General features: G+C 50.3%; 1 protein-coding gene across 4 annotated transcripts in view; it reads left to right on the forward strand.

Annotated features, from left to right (window-relative positions):
- Positions 1–17,406, forward strand: part of GTF3C1 (general transcription factor IIIC subunit 1) — a 2,559,884-nt gene that overhangs the window by 1,820,497 nt on the left and 721,981 nt on the right. For all 4 annotated transcript variants that reach the window (XM_078662887.1, XM_078662886.1, XM_078662885.1 and 1 more), the window contains exon 23: positions 7,885–8,082. In XM_078662887.1, coding sequence (XP_078519013.1) covers positions 7,885–8,082 — 198 coding nt within the window. The remainder of the gene's footprint in view (positions 1–7,884; positions 8,083–17,406) is intronic.

Here is a 17,406-nt window from a genome sequence, read left to right on the forward strand (position 1 = left end):
ACTGCACGCCACACACTGCTGCACGCCGCACACTGCCATACGCCTCACACTGCTGCATTACCCACACTGGTGCACACTGCTGCATTACTCACACTGCTGCATGCTGCACGCCTCACACTGCTGCATGCTGCACACTGCTGCATTACCCACACTTCTGCACGCTGGACACTGCTGCATACTGCTGCACGACACACTGCTGCATGTCTCACACTGCTGCACGCCACATACTGCTGCACACTTCACACTGCTGCATTACTCACACTGCTGCATTACTCACACTGCTGCATGCTGCACACTGCTGCACGCCTCACACTGCTGCACGCCTCACACTGCTGCACGCCGCATACTCCTGCACGCCTCACACTGCTGCACACTGCTGCATTACTCACACTGCTGCATGCCTCACACTGCTGCACGCCGCACACTGCTGCACGCCGCACACTGCTGCACGCCGCACACTGCTGCACGCCGCACACTGCTGCACGCCGCACACTGCTGCACGCCGCACACTGCTGCACGCCGCACACTGCTGCATGCCGCACACTGCTGCCCGCCACACACTGCTGCACTACTCACACTGCTGCACGCACACTGCTGCACTACTCACACTGCTGCACTACTCACACTGCTGCACTACTCACACTGCTGCACGCCTCACACTGCTGCACACCTCACACTGCTGCACGCCTCGCAATGCAGCACGCCTCACAATGCTGCACGCATCGCACTGCTGCACGCATCACACTGCTGCACGCATCACACTGCTGCACGCCGCACACTGCTGCACACTGCTGCACGCCGCACACTGCTGCACGCCGCACACTGCTGCACGCCGCGCACTGCTGCACGCCTCGCACTGCTGCCCGCCTCACACTGCTGCCCGCCTCACACTGCTGCCCGCCACACAACTGCTGCCCGCCACACAACTGCTGCCCGCCTCACACTGCTGTCCATCTCACACTGCTGTCCACCTCACACTGCTGCATTACTCAAACAGTTGCACGCTGCACACTGCTTCATTACTCACACTGCTGCACGCCTCACACTGCTGCACGCCACACACTGCTGCACGCCTCACGCTGCTGCACGCCTCACGCTGCTGCACGCCTCACGCTGCTGCACGCCTCACGCTGCTGCATGCCTCACGCTGCTGCACGCCACACTCTGCTGCACGCCTCACATTGCTGCACGCCACACACTGCTGCACGCCGCACACTGCCGCACGCCTCACACTGCTGCATTACTCACACTGCTGCATGCTGCACGCTTCACACTGCATGCCTCACACTGCTGCACGCTGCACACTGCTGTATTACTCACACTGATGCATGCTGCACACTGCTGCACGCCTCACACTGCTGCATTACCCACCCATTACCCATTACCCACACTTCTGCACGCTGGACACTGCTGCATGCTGCATACTGCTGCACGACACTGCACTGTGGAGAAGTGTGGCTCACTGGTTAGAGCAGGCAGACCCTGGAGCAGAGGTCAGACCCGGGACCAGGGTTCAATTCCCGACGCGGCAGTGTCTTGAGCTCAAATGTCCACGGACTCGATAATTCTCGCTCCGGTGCCTGCCCTAATCAGGGGTTCTCACTCTGCAACTCTGGGCATTAAGCTTGCTTAATCTCCACAACGGCCCCCCGCGGCGGGATGCCTGGCTTTCACCTTGGGGATGCCCTGTAGGGGCTATCTCACAGGGAAAAGCCAGGACGGGTTCCCAAGGCAAGCGCCAAGATGCCTCCCCGATGATTCGAGCGCTATATAAGAACATACAAAAAACAAGAAAAAAAAATGACACACTGCTACACGCCTCACACTGCTGCACGCCTCACACTGCTGCGCGCCTCACACTGCTGCGCGCCTCACACTGCTGCACGCCTCACACTGCTGCACGCCTCACACTGCTGCACGCCTCACACTGCTGCACGCCTCACACTGCTGCACGCCTCACACTGCTGCACGCCTCACACTGCTGCATTACTCACACTGCTGCATTACTCACACTGCTGCATTACTCACACTGCTGCATTACTCACACTGCTGCATTACTCACACTGCTGCACGCCTCACACTGCTGCACGCCTCACACTGCTGCACGCCTCACACTGCTGCACGCCTCACACTGCTGCACGCCGCACACTGCTGCATTACTCACTCTGCTGCATGCTGCACACTGCCGCACCCCTCACACTGCCGCACCCCTCACACTGCTGCACCCCTCACACTGCCGCACCCCTCACACTGCCGCACCCCTCACACTGCCGCACCCCTCACACTGCTGCACGCCTCACACTGCTGCACACTGCTGCATTACTCACACTGCTGCACGCCACACACCGCTGCACACCACACCGCTGCACGCCACACTGCTGCATGTCACACACTTCTGCACACCACACACTTCTGCTTCTGCACGCCACACACTGCTGCACGCGTCATACTGCTGCACGCCTGACACTGCTGCACGCCTCACAACACCACCCCATCACTCTGGGACACCACCACATCACTCTGGGACACCACCACATCACTCTGGGACACCACCACATCACTCTGGGACACCACCACATCACTCGGGGACACCACCACATCACTCGGGGACACCACCACATCACTCGGGGACACCACCACATCACTCGGGGACACCACCACATCACTCGGGGACACCACCACATCACTCGGGGACACCACCACATCACTCAGGGGCATCACTCGAAGGCACCACCACATCGCTCAGGGACACCACCACATCACTCATGGACACCACCGCATCACTCAGGGACACCACCGCATCACTCTGGGACGCCACCGCATCACTCTGGGACGCCACCGCATCACTCTGGGACGCCACCGCATCACTCTGGGACGCCACCGCATCACTCTGGGACGCCACCGCATCACTCTGGGACACCACCACATCACTCTGGGACACCACCACATCACTCTGGGACACCACCACATCACTCTGGGACACCACCACATCACTCTGAGACACCGCCACATCACTCTAATACACCACCACATCACTCTAATACACCACCACATCACTCTAATACACCACCACATCACTCAGCCCAGCCACATCATCACTCAACACCACAACAGCATCACTCAGCACCACAACAGCACTGTCCTTGCTTGCTACCAACAAGCATTGCCATAGCCAATAGGACTCCCATTAGGAAAATGTAAGGTATTGGCTTTGTGAATAACAAGGCTATTAATTTATATATTTTCGAAGCCAACACATATTTAAAAAAAAGTCATTTACAATACCAATAGCTCACACTTTCCCAATGCGAGACCTATTGCATTACAAATGCTTGTTCTTCTTCTTTTCTTCTTCCCACACCCCTCTTGCGGTTGGTGGTGTACTGCTTGTGGGGGTTCCCCTTGCCTGGGGGGACAAGGTTCCTCGCCTTGTCCTTTGGACTGGTCCCCTGTGGGACCCTCTCTTATGTCCAGGCGGGTGGGGTCCTTTCGTAGACCCTCCTTCCCCGTGGGTATTCCTAGGGTATCTATTCTATGTTAAGGAATCTGCGGCTAGTAGTCTCTATCAAATGTACGAGTTACTTACCTTCGGTAATGATGTATCTGGTAGAGACAATTCTAGCCGCAGATTCCTTCACGACCCGCCCTTCCTCCCCGTTCTGCGAGGACCTTTGGTTTGGTCTTCTGCACTCGCCTCCCTGTGGGTTGCTGTGTCTTCTGAGTGTGCATTCTTTGGCTCTTTGACGGGATGATTTGTCTTATTGCTTGTTCCTTCCTCCTCTTTGGTGCGTTGGAGGATGGGGTTAAAAGTACTCCAGGATCCCTCTGCTGTGGTTGCTCCTGGATTGGGGGCTTTCCTTCACTCTCTCCCCTCCCTTTCCTTTTTGTTACTAAGGGTCCTGGGCCTTCTGCTAACCTCTGGGTTGGGGTCATCTGGCCGTACCTTTGCCTTTGTTTCTTGGGGGGTTGTCGCCCTCTGTGCTGGGGTTGCTTGGAGGTTTGTCGTTCCTGTTTGTCTTGGAACTGGTTCCCCTTCATTGTTTCTTGGTTGGGGTTGTAGTCCGCCTGCATGTTGTCATGACATTTTGCATATGTTCTTTGTCTCAAGGGAAGGGGGGGACTGTCTACATAGGGAGTGGTGTGGCTCACTGGTTAGAGGCGGCAGACCCGGGAGCAGAGGACGGCCCGGGACCAGGGTTCAATTCCCGACGCGGCAGGGTGTTGGACCAGGGTCAGCGGACTCGATAATTCTCGCCTCGGTGGCTACTCTAACTAGGGATCACACTCGGCAACTCTGGGCATTAGCTTGCCTCATCTCCACAACGCCCCCCCACATACGCCGGGGATGCCTGGTTTCACCTTGGAGATACCCAGTAGGGACCATCTCACAGGGAAAGCCAGGACGGGTTCCCCAGCGGTCTATAGCGCAGAGATACTCCTTCGGGAGTTGATTCTAGCGTGTTAGAAACCCACAATTAATTAATAGGGGCAGGGTGGCTGCTCAGGACTGTGTTCCGTTCTTCTTTCCCTGCCTTTGGGTACTGCAGTGTTGACACTGCTCCATATGGTGTTGTTCGTCACCATTCCTTTTTCCAATTTATTTTCTGCTCTCTTGCACACTGTTCCCATACTCCCACAGTTTTGTCTGATGGCTCCGCATTGTGGCGCAGAAAAGTTCTCTGGAGAAAACTGACATAGGCGCGCCGGTGTGGGACTTTTGTGAACTCGCTGACGTCACATAGGCGGACGACGCCTGGGCGGAGTCGCGTGATGCCGTCCCTCCGGCACGCAGGGATGCTGTGGCAAAAAGTTTTCCGGGTCCAGTATCACGCCTGGGGATAAATCTACGTTAAGGAATCTGCGGCTAGAATCGTCTCTACCAGATACATCGTTACCGAAGGTAAGTAACTCGTACATCTATGACATTCTGTTGGACTTACCATCCCTTCTCCACCTTCCCTCTGACTACTGGCTGATTTAATCCAACCATGACACGCCAGTGATGCCACTGGTGTAGTAGACCGTAGAAGATGGACATCATCCACTAGGCTAGCAAGGGCCCGGAACGCAAAACACAGAGCCAGGTACACAGGTGGAAACGGGTTACAAAAATGGCATTGCAAGGAGGCACACGGTGCATGGGTATTAATGCGCAGCACCCTCCCACCCAAAGGCGCAAATGAAAGAGCCTGTGCCCTTCCCCCAAAAAAGGCCCTCCACAAATCAGTGTCTGTGCGGGAGGAGGAAATCCTACTATTCCCCAAGTTAAGGGGACACTACCCTCAACTCCATACTCACCCGCTATGTAAATTAGAGTCAGCGGGAAGCACAGGCCGCACAGCCTTTTCTGTTGGCGGACCCCATCTTTGGCGGCGGCTCTCGTTCGCCTGCGCGTCCTCGAGATCTTAGTATACTATACAACACTTGGAAACAGATTACAAATTTTAAACTGTTTCCAAGTGCTGTTGCTGTATACTAAGATTTTGAACCCGCGCAGGAGAACGAGAGCCGCCTCCTTAAACCATATAAAAAAGGTCCATATATAAAATTACACCAAACGGTGCAAACCAAACCCATCTCCTTTTTTCACAGGAAATAAAATGCATATGCATTCCACACTTGACTTACGTTACGTGACGTCTAAAGTATCAGTCTGCTGATGGTGATCCGAGCACCAGCCACGACGATAAGCAATAGACTTAGGCAGGCAGGCACTGAACACGAGGTGTGTCGACTCATGTGTGTCTGATTTTGTGGTGTTTGTGTGTGGCGGGGGTCTGCTGTGGCGACATCACGGTTGTCATGAGCAAAATGGCCAATCACACTGTGTGCATGGCTTGATAAGCCACTGTGATTGGCCTCATACGTTCACCAAGTGCCACCCACCTGCGGCACCCAATGTCTGGCTATTGTGCCAGCCTCTCATTGATACTGTGGACTGCGCGGTGAAGTGTGAACGTGTGCTCCAGCAGCACCAGGATTGGCTTGACCAGGGATACTCCCCGCCCATTAGGAGACCGGGGGCTGCGGCATGAAGCAACCCTCACTCTCCTAAGGGGAAGGCTAGTACGCATGTTCGGGCTGGTCGTAAAAATGACCAGCCCCAAACCAAAAATGCGCACTAGCTCTGCGCTCAGCAGCGTGCTGCCGCAGCCCTACTCCCTTCAGCTTCATGATAATGGCCCGGTGACAGGCCAGGAATTAGCCAGCGTCATCAGTGAGTAGTAGAAGTACATTTTATATTTTTTAAATGAAAACAAATGGGGGCATGTGGTATTAGTGGGGCAACGCCCCAATGGATGCATCGCCACTGACTACTGGCTACTGGCATACCCACCCAGCGATTTTCAAAATAAGGAAGATCCCCCAGGGAGAGACAAAGGAATGGCTAATCGCTAGGAGCGCACTAAACAAGGGGGAACTATTCAGGCCCCCAGTTTGTGGCCCACTTACAGCTCCAGTGAGCCCTTGAGGTAGATGCAAAAAAAAACATTTTCATGTCCCAGTTGCCTCACAGTGGGACCAATATTTATGGAGTAAAATTAATAAATTCCTTTTTATGCTCTACTCCTGATAAAGATTCCCCCAAGGGAAGAGATTGCAAACTGGAGCTAAAAAGTAGCTATCTAAAATATAACTGAGGGTGGAAATCACTAGATGTTAAAAACAGGGTTAAAATAGGAGAGCCGGAAAGAGGAAGAGCAGCCCGACCACACCAAAAACAGGATCAAGGATGGGACAGCACTGTAACTTGAGAGTAGAGCCCGCTAAAAAGCGCTGTGTAGAAGTGAACAGGGTGAACGAGTGAGCACAACAGGCGAGCTGTGACTGAGCGGGAGCTCACCAGGCCGCCCCACAGGCCGCACCTAGTCCTAGCTGGGCCGCTTCCGCGGGAGGCCCAGGATCACTCTCTGAAGAGGGCCACTACCCCCGCCACGCTCGGTCTTCTCGCCTTTCTCTGGCGGGCCCAGGGGGCTTTAAGGTGTGAGGGTTTTGGCTTCACTTTCAGCAGCTTAAGCCACCTCTTGCTCGCTCAATGAATGTCCGTCACAGGAGGATCCCAGTTCCAGCCATGGAGCCTCCACGGAGCAAGCGCCTCTCGCTACCCCACAACCGAATGGCGGCGGTGCATGAAGTCCAAAATACCCAAGGGACAGAGACGCAGCTCTAGGTGCACAGTGGCTGTTGTGCGAGGTGCAGTCCGCAGTTGGGTGGCTTTTGATGCCTAGCTCCTCAACCAGCTGCTGCTCTTCAACTGCCCGCCGCTACTTGCTCACCGTCTTGTTACGTGGCTCCTCTTGCCACAAGTAGCCAACGTGAGTCCTTAAAAGCTACTACACCTTTTGGGGGTATAGACGCCCACCCAGGGCTCTCCAGCTATTTTTGTCTTGGGCTTTACTTTCAATTTGACTCAGAGTATAGCCCATCTCTGTGCAATCAGCCTCGAAGCCTCGGTGCCTGGTGTTTCTTGGCCTTCCTCTTTCCCTTTAGCTTCAGGGTTCCAGTTCAAGGCTAGCCTGGCGGGGTTTATGGATGGTGTAACCTATACAGCCCCAGCGTCCTTTCATGATTTCATCATGTGCAGGGTGTTGGGAAGTCTGCTGTCTTAGGTTGTTGTTGCTGATGTTTTTTGTTTTTATAGCTCCTATTGAATTGTAAAGCTTGCAGGACTTAGGAATTTGCATAATTTGTTACTGATATATTTTTATTACACATTCCTCACCTAAAGATTTGGAGTGTTAGATTAAATCGTGCACTTTCAGTATATATACATTTTGTTAGAGTTACACTTTAGTGGTTCTTTAATCCTTCAATACATGTGTATTAAACATAATAGTATATATACAGCGCACACAAAATTGTAACATTTACTATCTTTTTCAGGTCCTGGATTAAATATTTTAAAGGATATAAAACCAACACGTGCAATACTTGCTGTTGAAGGAGATCACACTAATATTCAAATTGAAGAAGAGTATATTCGAAATATAGCAAATAAGGGAACTGGTGGGAAAAATCTAAAACGTAAGCGCTCTAAAAAAGACAATGGGAGAAACCTGAAAATAAAGAGAAAAAGGGAAGGTAAGCAAACCAAATAACTTCTGCCCTTGAAATTGCATTTTTGTACAGCTTCATGCAACTGAAAATAGTATTACTGAGCAATAAGAATATATAAATACTTAATCGCTAGGTATTCGCCTCAATTAAGTTGATCATGTATTGTTTACACTTTATGGCCCTGGTCATCTTTATACCATGACTGTCAAGTCCATTCAGATTCTTCATGGCTGGTGTATATTTGACTGGGTGGCTAATTTAGTTTGTAAATTACTGATTGAGTTCAGAGTTATTTGAGCTGGTGCAATATTTGTAATCAATGCTTTTTGAACGACACATAAATGTCACTTTGTTGCTGCTCCCTCTTGGATGTTAGACCAAAGCTCTTCCATTTTAGGTTGTCTTCTAACTCTGCCAAGAGGACCTCCAAATCTGAGAAAATTCAAAAGCATACTAGCTGGCCACTTACATGTGTAATGCTTTTTATTTGACAAATGTAGCCTAGTTTCTTTGGAGAAGTTATTATATTTGTAAATGGTTGCTTTTGGCCTACTGCAAGCACATGTGCTTCACTTGAAAAGAACAGGAAGCCAATGGGTACTGGACCATTCAAATAAGACCAGCACCCATAGGCTCGTGATTCAGAAACCGAGTATGTTGTGGTAAGGATGATATAATACAAAACTAAACAAGGAAGCTGTAACCTAGAGCCTCAAAGGCCACTGTTAAGGCAGAACAATGATCCCACATGTATGCTTGACTAACAGAAGGGGCTTGAGTAGGTCAGACTCACAAGTGATACCACTAATGACGATTCAAGTCAATTAGTGAAGATTTCTCTTATACTATATTACTAGGAGGCACTGTACCAGTAACACAACACCTTTTTGTGCCACACCAAGCACGTTTGTCCATTTCTTTTTAATACATTTTAGTTTCTATAGCACTGACATTGATTTCCAATATTATGTGAACGCTTTGTTTATCCCTTTTTCTATTTCCTTTGAGTTTTTTTAGGTGGGAGGATTTTATTTACCTCTTGCTTTGTGGGACAGGGCTGAATAGAATTAGTGATGGCAGCTCCTTTAGGTTGTAGAATACCCGTTTTATGTATGACTGATCTGCGTTTCCTGTTCCATTGTAGGTTTTGTTTCTTGGTTAAGTAGATGCATCTTGCGTTGCTCTTATTTTTTAAATGAAAGTTTAGTTCCCCAACATACAGCTTTCTGTTTGTTTCTTTTGCTGTCTTAATTCATCTTTGTCACTGCTATTATGATCTGGAATTCCTCTTGTTGTGTTAAACTAGATTGCTTACTTTTAGATTTAGTAGTATTGAACCCCTTAACTGGTGAAGCTCCCCTTGCCAATCACCGTGCAGAGCTTTTGATGCTTTGGAGCACTCTGCACTTAAGCCTACATAACGTTCCTGCAAAGGGGTATCTAGGCCAAATATCCCCCCCCCCAATGTTAAGGATTCTAAAGGTTCCAAGGATGTGTGGATACCACTGGGGGTAACTGTGAAATTAGCCCTAATGTAACACCATTTGTGGTTTTTCTTTTTTCTTAAAAACTTTCAGCAACAAAATGTTTCCTGTGCCAAGAGCATTCTCTTCTCAGCTTTCAGCAGCAGGCAGAGTGGTGGAAAAAAAACTATTCTGATATTTCTAACCTCAGATTCCTTACATTTAATATATCCCAAGGAGCCAGACTGGATCCGGCAGATTTAAACAGAATTGCACTTGCTTGCCGATAAATGGCACCGCGTGGGACTGCATTGATTTCATTCCATCCCAAAGTGAAAATGAAGCCACATTAAGCACACCCTTGCCTGCTGACATCATTAATTTTCTTTCTGTGCTTTCCATTTAGGATCTGGAACTCTACTCCCAATGTCGTTGTTCTTCTGGCGACATCTAAAAAGGAAATCCAGTGTGCTTGTGGACAAGTTCCCTCCCACAGGTGTGCAGAGACTTTGGAAAACGTTTGTCAGTTCCAGACCTGCATGAGAAATGTCTCTGGTGTTTGGACCGGCCGCTCGATTCTTAAGGTGTGGGGCAGATGCACCCGAAAGGGAAACGTGAAGAAAAACAAAGCTGTACCTTGCAAACACAATAAGAAGTTGCTGGCCTCACTTAAGTCCAGCTTCCCCTCCAGGTCGATGGTGCTGACCTGCTCACACCAACGAAAGTTCAGTTTTGTGATCAAAGATCTCTAGTAAGTCAAAGTCCAAACATAAAGTAAAGAAGACGATGTGGGACCCCACTACTCTCTATCTAAAGAGTAGACATAAGGGTGTCATGGTGTCAGCAGGTCTCTCTCTGGTTGCAGGGCCAGTCTCGCAGTAGGTCCCAGCATGCCCCAAATTCTTTGGATCTTCGGTGACTTCACAACAGATTGAAGTCTTTAAGAAGGCAAGGTTGCAGATATTTGTCACTCTTCCAGCTCTCTCTAGAGCGCCTTCAGCACCCTAGGATCAGCAACAGTCAGTCTGGTTACTGCTCGCCAACCTGTCCTCAGGGCTGACTGACACCCTTGTGCCCATCGTGGTCCATGTACCGGCTCCAGTACAGACTTCCACTGCAGTTCCATCACCTGTTTGGTCCCTCCCTCTTTGATGTTGGTACCAACATCGTGCAGTATCCATTGCTGGTTCTGAAGTGTGACACTGAACCTACTTGCAACAAGAACACAGTGTCCTGAAGGGTGGGAGTCGGTAGACAATTATAAATAGCATGCACATAGCATTGCTTGGGCAGAAAGCTTCCCTGAAATAGTCTTTTCTCCATTTGCAATCTCGGCGGATTCGGAGGAATTGGCCATACGGTAGTCCATCACGTAGTCCGCGGGGTGGTAGCTGGAATAAAGCAGCAGGGTATTCTTTTCGGTTGGTTTCCGGTATAGGGTAACCAACCTATTTCAGGGAAGCTGATATCCTCACAAAGAAACTAATAAATCGCGGATACCCCAAACGGTTGGTTACCAAAGCAAAGAAAAGAGCCTGGTATTGCCATAGAGAACATCTCCTCACTATTCAACCCAAGAAATCGATGTCTAGGATCCCTTTTGTTTTGAAATTCAGCCCTCACAGTAACAAAATAAACAAAATCATCAGAAAAAATTGGCCTTTGTTACACTCGCATGAACAATTCAAAGATGACCCTCTTTTCTCATATCAACACGACAGTAACCTAGCCAATCATCTGGTACATGCCATCACGTGGCGCCAAACCAACCATGAAAGGAATACTATTACAGCTGCCTGGGGCATTGACCCAATTGTGGGACACTACAAATGTCAAAATTGCAGCGTGTGCAGCTTAACCATAAACACAAAAGTATTTGCTGTCAACGGTCGCTCACACAAACTGACAAAACATACAAACTGCAGATCACAAAATGTAATCTATGCTATCAAATGCCCATGTGACCTGATTTACATCGTACAGACAACACAAATGATTAAACAACGCATCATTCAGCATAAAAGCCGAATTAATTGCAAAACTATGTCAGCCCCTTTGGTTTCACACTATCTACAGCACGACCACCTTGATACGGACATGCAATGGCAAGTGATAGAAAAACCCACTTTGCCCATTCGAGGAGGAGATATCAGAACTCTCCTCAACAAGGCGGAATGCAAATGGATGACAATTTGTGACTCAATCAATAAAGGACTAAACACTATTGATGAATGGAATGTGACCGTCACCACCTGAACCTGCCCCAGTCTCTCTGAACCCTGATCCGAATTGTTACCCATTCTAGAACTGGTTTACTTTTCCTGCTACTGGCTCGCTGAACCCAGAACCATCTAGATATCTAGCCCAGTACTTTGTCCCTTGTCCCCCTGCTACCCCTTTCCTACACCCATCCCAATGCAGTCCATGCACAATCAAGCCTAGCAGACACTAGCACAGCAATGTTTAACAATATGTTTGACAAGAATTTCATATGAATTTGTGTTTACGTGCTTTACAGAAAAAGATAATGAATTTCCTGTTAGTCTGCCAAATGTTCTTTTCTTTTATAAAATTGCTGGTTTCTACCACCACCTCACTGTTCCTTATTCGCCGAATGTTTCACAATTGCCTCACAACTCACGTCTCTTTGTGACTCGGTCAGAGCATACCGGCTCAGCCGCTATACACCCCGAGATCTACAAAGAAACGAACAACTTAGCATACTAATTCACAAAGATGCGAAACTGTTTCCAACTGTTATCAATGTACGTTCTTTGGTTATCAATGAATGCCTTGTTGTGCCCATTGTTTCAACTACACTGTCACTCTAGGTCCTAGGTAACTTGACCGCGTCACCATGACAATGACGCTCTACGTTCTCCTCCTACCATTACCATCAAACGTCAGCGTTGCCGCTGTGCCTGTCCCCCCAGGCGCGTCACCACAGCTACGCAAAACCGCCCCCACACCATATGACCTATCACTGGCCTCCCTCGTCAGCACACCGCCGCTGACGACATTTCCTTCGCCCCACTCATTAACTCCAGTAAGCTGCTAACACTTCCCCTCCCCTTCCCTTCCAGCACACGCGGAGCACGGCTGATTCTCATGGCCGGCGAGAGCACTGAATCAATCAGAAAGGTACGTGTTCAAAATACCTGACCCACTGTGCCTTTACTTTCCTATGCAATACGAGGTGTGCCCAACACTCCTTATCTGCCCACCTAGCAAAGCCCTTCTACCTCCTCTCTCCCCAGCTCCTTCCTACAGCCCACAGACGACCCATTCTGGGGCTCCAAAAGACACCCTAACTTCTCCCAAGACTGTTGCTCAACAGGATTCTACTCAACCAGGATCCTCCCAGGTACTTCGAGTACTCCCTTTACCTGCTCTCCCTTCTTGCACCCTGGGCTCCCTCCCTAAATCTCCTCCCTTTCCTTACAGCACTCCTCCATCCAGACAACCAGTCCTGATGATGATCCGAATTAATCCGGATCGAAACGCCGTCGACCTAACAGCCTGATCAATAGGCGCACTTCTTCCTTGTGGCTCTACATTCAAATAAAATTAATTGTGCCTGCTGTGATATCACAATGTCACATGCGCCGTTAAGCCACTCACTGTAAATAGTTTGCACTTTATGCACAGTGCGCCACCAACGCTGTTCACTTTTCACTTGCGTCGCCACTTGCACTTTTGTACACGTTTTTTGCACCAAGTTCCATGTCGTTGTCAATAACTCAATTTATGCAGTGCTGTTCTTAACTGTATACGTCCGACCTTGGAACTAATGTAACTATATAAAGATGAATAACTATCTTTTGACTTAAAAAACGAGTATTCTCCTTCTTTTCTGCCCAAGTAATGCTATGTGCATGCTATTTATAATTGTCTACCAACTCCCACCCTTCAGGACACTGTGTTCTTGTTGCATCTCACCTACCCAGTCCTGAATTGGTCTATGGGTTACACTCCTGTTAATTATACAACACTGAACCTACTTGGGCATGATCCTGACTGATGCTGCACTATTAAATCACAATCGGTCATCATACAGCCTGATTCCATCTTATTACTCATCTAGAAAAGACATACCCTCCGAGGCTCCATGACTTTTTGACTCAGATTCAGATAAAAGCTTCGCCCCACTCGGAGATAACTATGGTGGTAGGGTATGATTTATGCAATCCACTCCCGTCCCCACACACACACAAATCACTCCCTCTCCACCTCTCATAATGATGGTGATGATAATGTTCACATGTGCCTCCTTTGCTGTGGTAGTTATACGTGTAGCTGAGGTCTTGGACCTCCACTGCCCTACGTTGTGATCGAGATAAATGTTCTTATGCAAATATTATCTTGCAGCCTGGGCCAGCCACCTCTGAGCCCATCCTCCTGTTCAGTGACGCCATCAATGACACTTAATTGTGCACCTGATCAAAGACCTGTTCTGCCCACCTGTAAATAGACAAGTTTCCAAGTGTTCGAGACTGGCGTCTGGCAACCCTGATTTACTTACAAATCACCCTACTCCATAATGTCTGGTGGTTCAAGCTTCAACAACAGGTTGACCTCCAGCTCATTCCCCATGAAACCCCCAGATAGGAAGTCTAAGAGGATGTAGTCATTTGGAAACTCAATGTTCTCTTTTGCAATCCTATCCCTGAGGTCTTTAAACGCGGTTTGTTTGTTGGCCAGATATATGCACACGCTATGGGACATGACCAACAAAATCTTGCCAATGGTCCCAGACAGCTTTAGGGCATCATTGGCTCAAACTATTTAGGATAGTCAAAATGCAACTTAATATATTATTAAAACTGACCTTAATATTACTGATTCTCTAGGAAGGGTGATTCTCACTAGAGTGGTGCACCGCCACCTTGTGTGGATGTGCTCCACAGGATTCTCTGGAGACATAAAGGTCTCTCATGGATATGCCTTTCGATTACTCACGCCGGTGTCGTAGAAAAAACGCCCTTCAAGGAAAGCAGGCCACAGCACGTTCTGTGGGTCTTATGACCCCTGCCGCTGGAAGTGGTAGGTGCGGAAGCACGGGCATCCTGCTAGAACCTATTCCTGGATGCTTGCACGACCAGAGCCGCATAGCCTCCGGAATCTGAACTTTGACAAAGGGCACATATTTCAGTATCTACCTACGGAGATCCTTGTGTGTATCCTAGAACTGGACTAGGGCACCCCCCTTTTTTGACTAGGTTATCAATGTATAACCTTGCATCTGTGCCTCCCCACCCTTGGATTCTCTAATGTTAATCAATTAGACGTGCACTTCACCTTAGGTCCTGAAGAAACGCCATCGATCTTGCTGACACACAGGCGTGAAACATGTCGACCTTATGATCAGTCACCCCGGCACATAGAAGCCTCACGTTACACACTAACCTGTTGGTTTTTTAATATACCAAGGACACCACGTAAATAAAAGTACCTCTGACTGGATGCCCTTAGGTATTTTTAACTTTCCTGCACGCACTATTTCACTTACATATAGGAACTCTCCCATCTTCACTTTCTGCCCCACACCCGCATACACCATACGGCCTTTTCTCTTTAAAAGAACTCCGCTAAAGAGACCCTTCGGGGGCCCGTCAGACATTGCAGCGCCGGTCTGACGAGGAGCACAAGAAAAGCCCGATGATGAAGCATGACATCCCTCGGGGTGTGTGAGGGCGAAAGAGAGGCAAGACGTGACCTTCCCCTTCGGGAGTGTATCCTTGAAACCGGGGAATAGCATCTACCTCTTTCTCCTCTATTTTCTCTCTACTCTACCCTTCTATTCTTTTCCTTCTTTGTCTATCCTATGGGCGACATACATGCGCCCATTTGTCACGGAACTTTGTCCTGTTTTGATACAATTACTTACTTCGGAGCACGGACACTGGACCTCAACAAGCTCCCGGTTCCCCCCCTCTTTTTACATTGACTTATGCCTTTCGATGACTCACGCCTGTGCCGTCGAAAGAACGCTCTTTAAGGAAAGCAGACCACAGCACGTTCTGTGGGTCTTATGACCCCTGCCATACAGTGTTCTCACCAGTTCTGAAAATTCGCATTCCCGACCGCTCCCCACGAATCCAAAAGGTATGATCAGTTTGGGAAGAAACAGTTCTCCTCTCTGAGTTTGGGGCTGCGGTCTGTCAACACGCCTGCCTTTTGGGCCGTAACACCCACTCTGTGGGATACGGTTCCGGAGGTGCTGCCACAGTGTCCGGAGGAGGCCCGGACACGGCTCGCCCAAGCCCTGGCGGAGGGGAGGGATGCAGCACGGTACTAGATTAGATGTGGGCTTGACACCACGGGCTCCCTGGGCAGGGCGATTTCGACGACGGTGGCGATTCGTTGTCACGCCTGGCTGAGGTCTGCCAACTTCTCGGGAGATGTCCAGGCCACGCTCAGGGACATGCCCTTCGATGGCCGTCGCCTCTTTGGCGACAAAGCGGATAGTGCGCTAGAGCGTTTTAAGGAATCCAGGGCTACGGCCAAGTCCTTGGGTCTAGGCCAGCGCCAGCAAACTTCAGCTTTTAGCCACTTTCATGGTCAAAGAAGGGACGCCCCCACACGTCCAGCCAGCCACAGGCCGCAGAACCAACCTCAACGCGGTCGCGGTAACCGCTGTGGCGGTGCCGGGGGACAACGGCAGGGTCAGTCCACATCCGCTCCCGCAGCATCTGCCTCCAAGCCTTCCTACTCCAGCACTTCAGGCCCATTCGACGCCACAGGGTTCGCTATCACCTCCTTCTCTGGCATACCATCACGTCGGACAGGTTGGGGATGCAAATCGTCCGAAGGGGCTACTCCTTCCCCTGCGAGGCGACCCCTCAAGTCATGCCACCGCAGTACCACCGCATGTCGGGGGATCACTTGCAACTTCTACAAGAGGAAGTTACGGCCCTCTTGGCCAAGGGGGCCATCAAGCGTGTTCCTGGGCCAGAAGTAGGGTGTGGTTGTTATTCCCACTACTTTCTGGTTCCCAAGAAGGGCAAAGGAGGCCTACGCCCTATCTTAGACCTCCGGAATGTCAACTGCTTCCTCCGGAAGGAGAAGTTCAAGACGCTGACATTGGCTCAGGTCTTAGCTGCCCTAGACCCTGGAGACTGGATGGTGGCGTTGGACTTGCAGGACGCTTATTTCCACGTACCCGACCTGCCGGCCCACCGGCGCTACCTGCGGTTCACGGTAGGCCATGAGCACTTTCAGTTTACCGTGCTCCACTTCGGCCTTCCCAGCGCCCCTTGGGTGTGAACGAAAGTGATGGCGATGGTCGCAGCTCATCTGTGCAGTTCAGGGGTTCCAGTCTTCCGCTATCTGGACGACTGGTTGTTGAAGGCGGGCTCGCCCCAGACAGTCGTCTCCACCTCCAGACTACGGCCGATCTCCTGCACCAGCTGGGGTTCTCCATCAACGTGCCGAAGTCACACCTGTGCCCCTCTCAGAAGCTCCTCTTCATCAGAGCGATTCTGGACTCGGCGCAGTTTCGGGTTTATCCCCCCGAACAGCGGGTTCGGGATATTCAGGCTCTGATTCCTATCTTTCAGCCTTTATCCCGGGTCTCGGTCAGGTTGACGCTGCGGTTCCTGGGGCTGTTGGCCTCCTGCATCCTACTGGTGCATCACGTCAGGTGGCAGATGCGGGCTCAACCACGTCCTGATCTCGGAGGGCACTGCGAGACAGTTGCAGTGGTGGCTCACGGACTGCGATTGGGTCGACGGCAGATCCCTCTCCTCACCCCAACCGGAGAACGTAGTAGTGACGGATGCGTCCCTCCTGGGGTGGGCGGGCCACATGGGAGAGGCGGAGATCAGAGGCCTCTGGTCTCCGGCGGAGTCCCGGATCCATATCAACCTTCTGTAGCTGCAGCCAA

The sequence above is a fragment of the Lissotriton helveticus genome, chromosome 10 (assembly GCF_964261635.1).
Source record: "Lissotriton helveticus chromosome 10, aLisHel1.1, whole genome shotgun sequence".
Classification (NCBI taxonomy): Eukaryota; Metazoa; Chordata; class Amphibia; order Caudata; family Salamandridae; genus Lissotriton; species Lissotriton helveticus.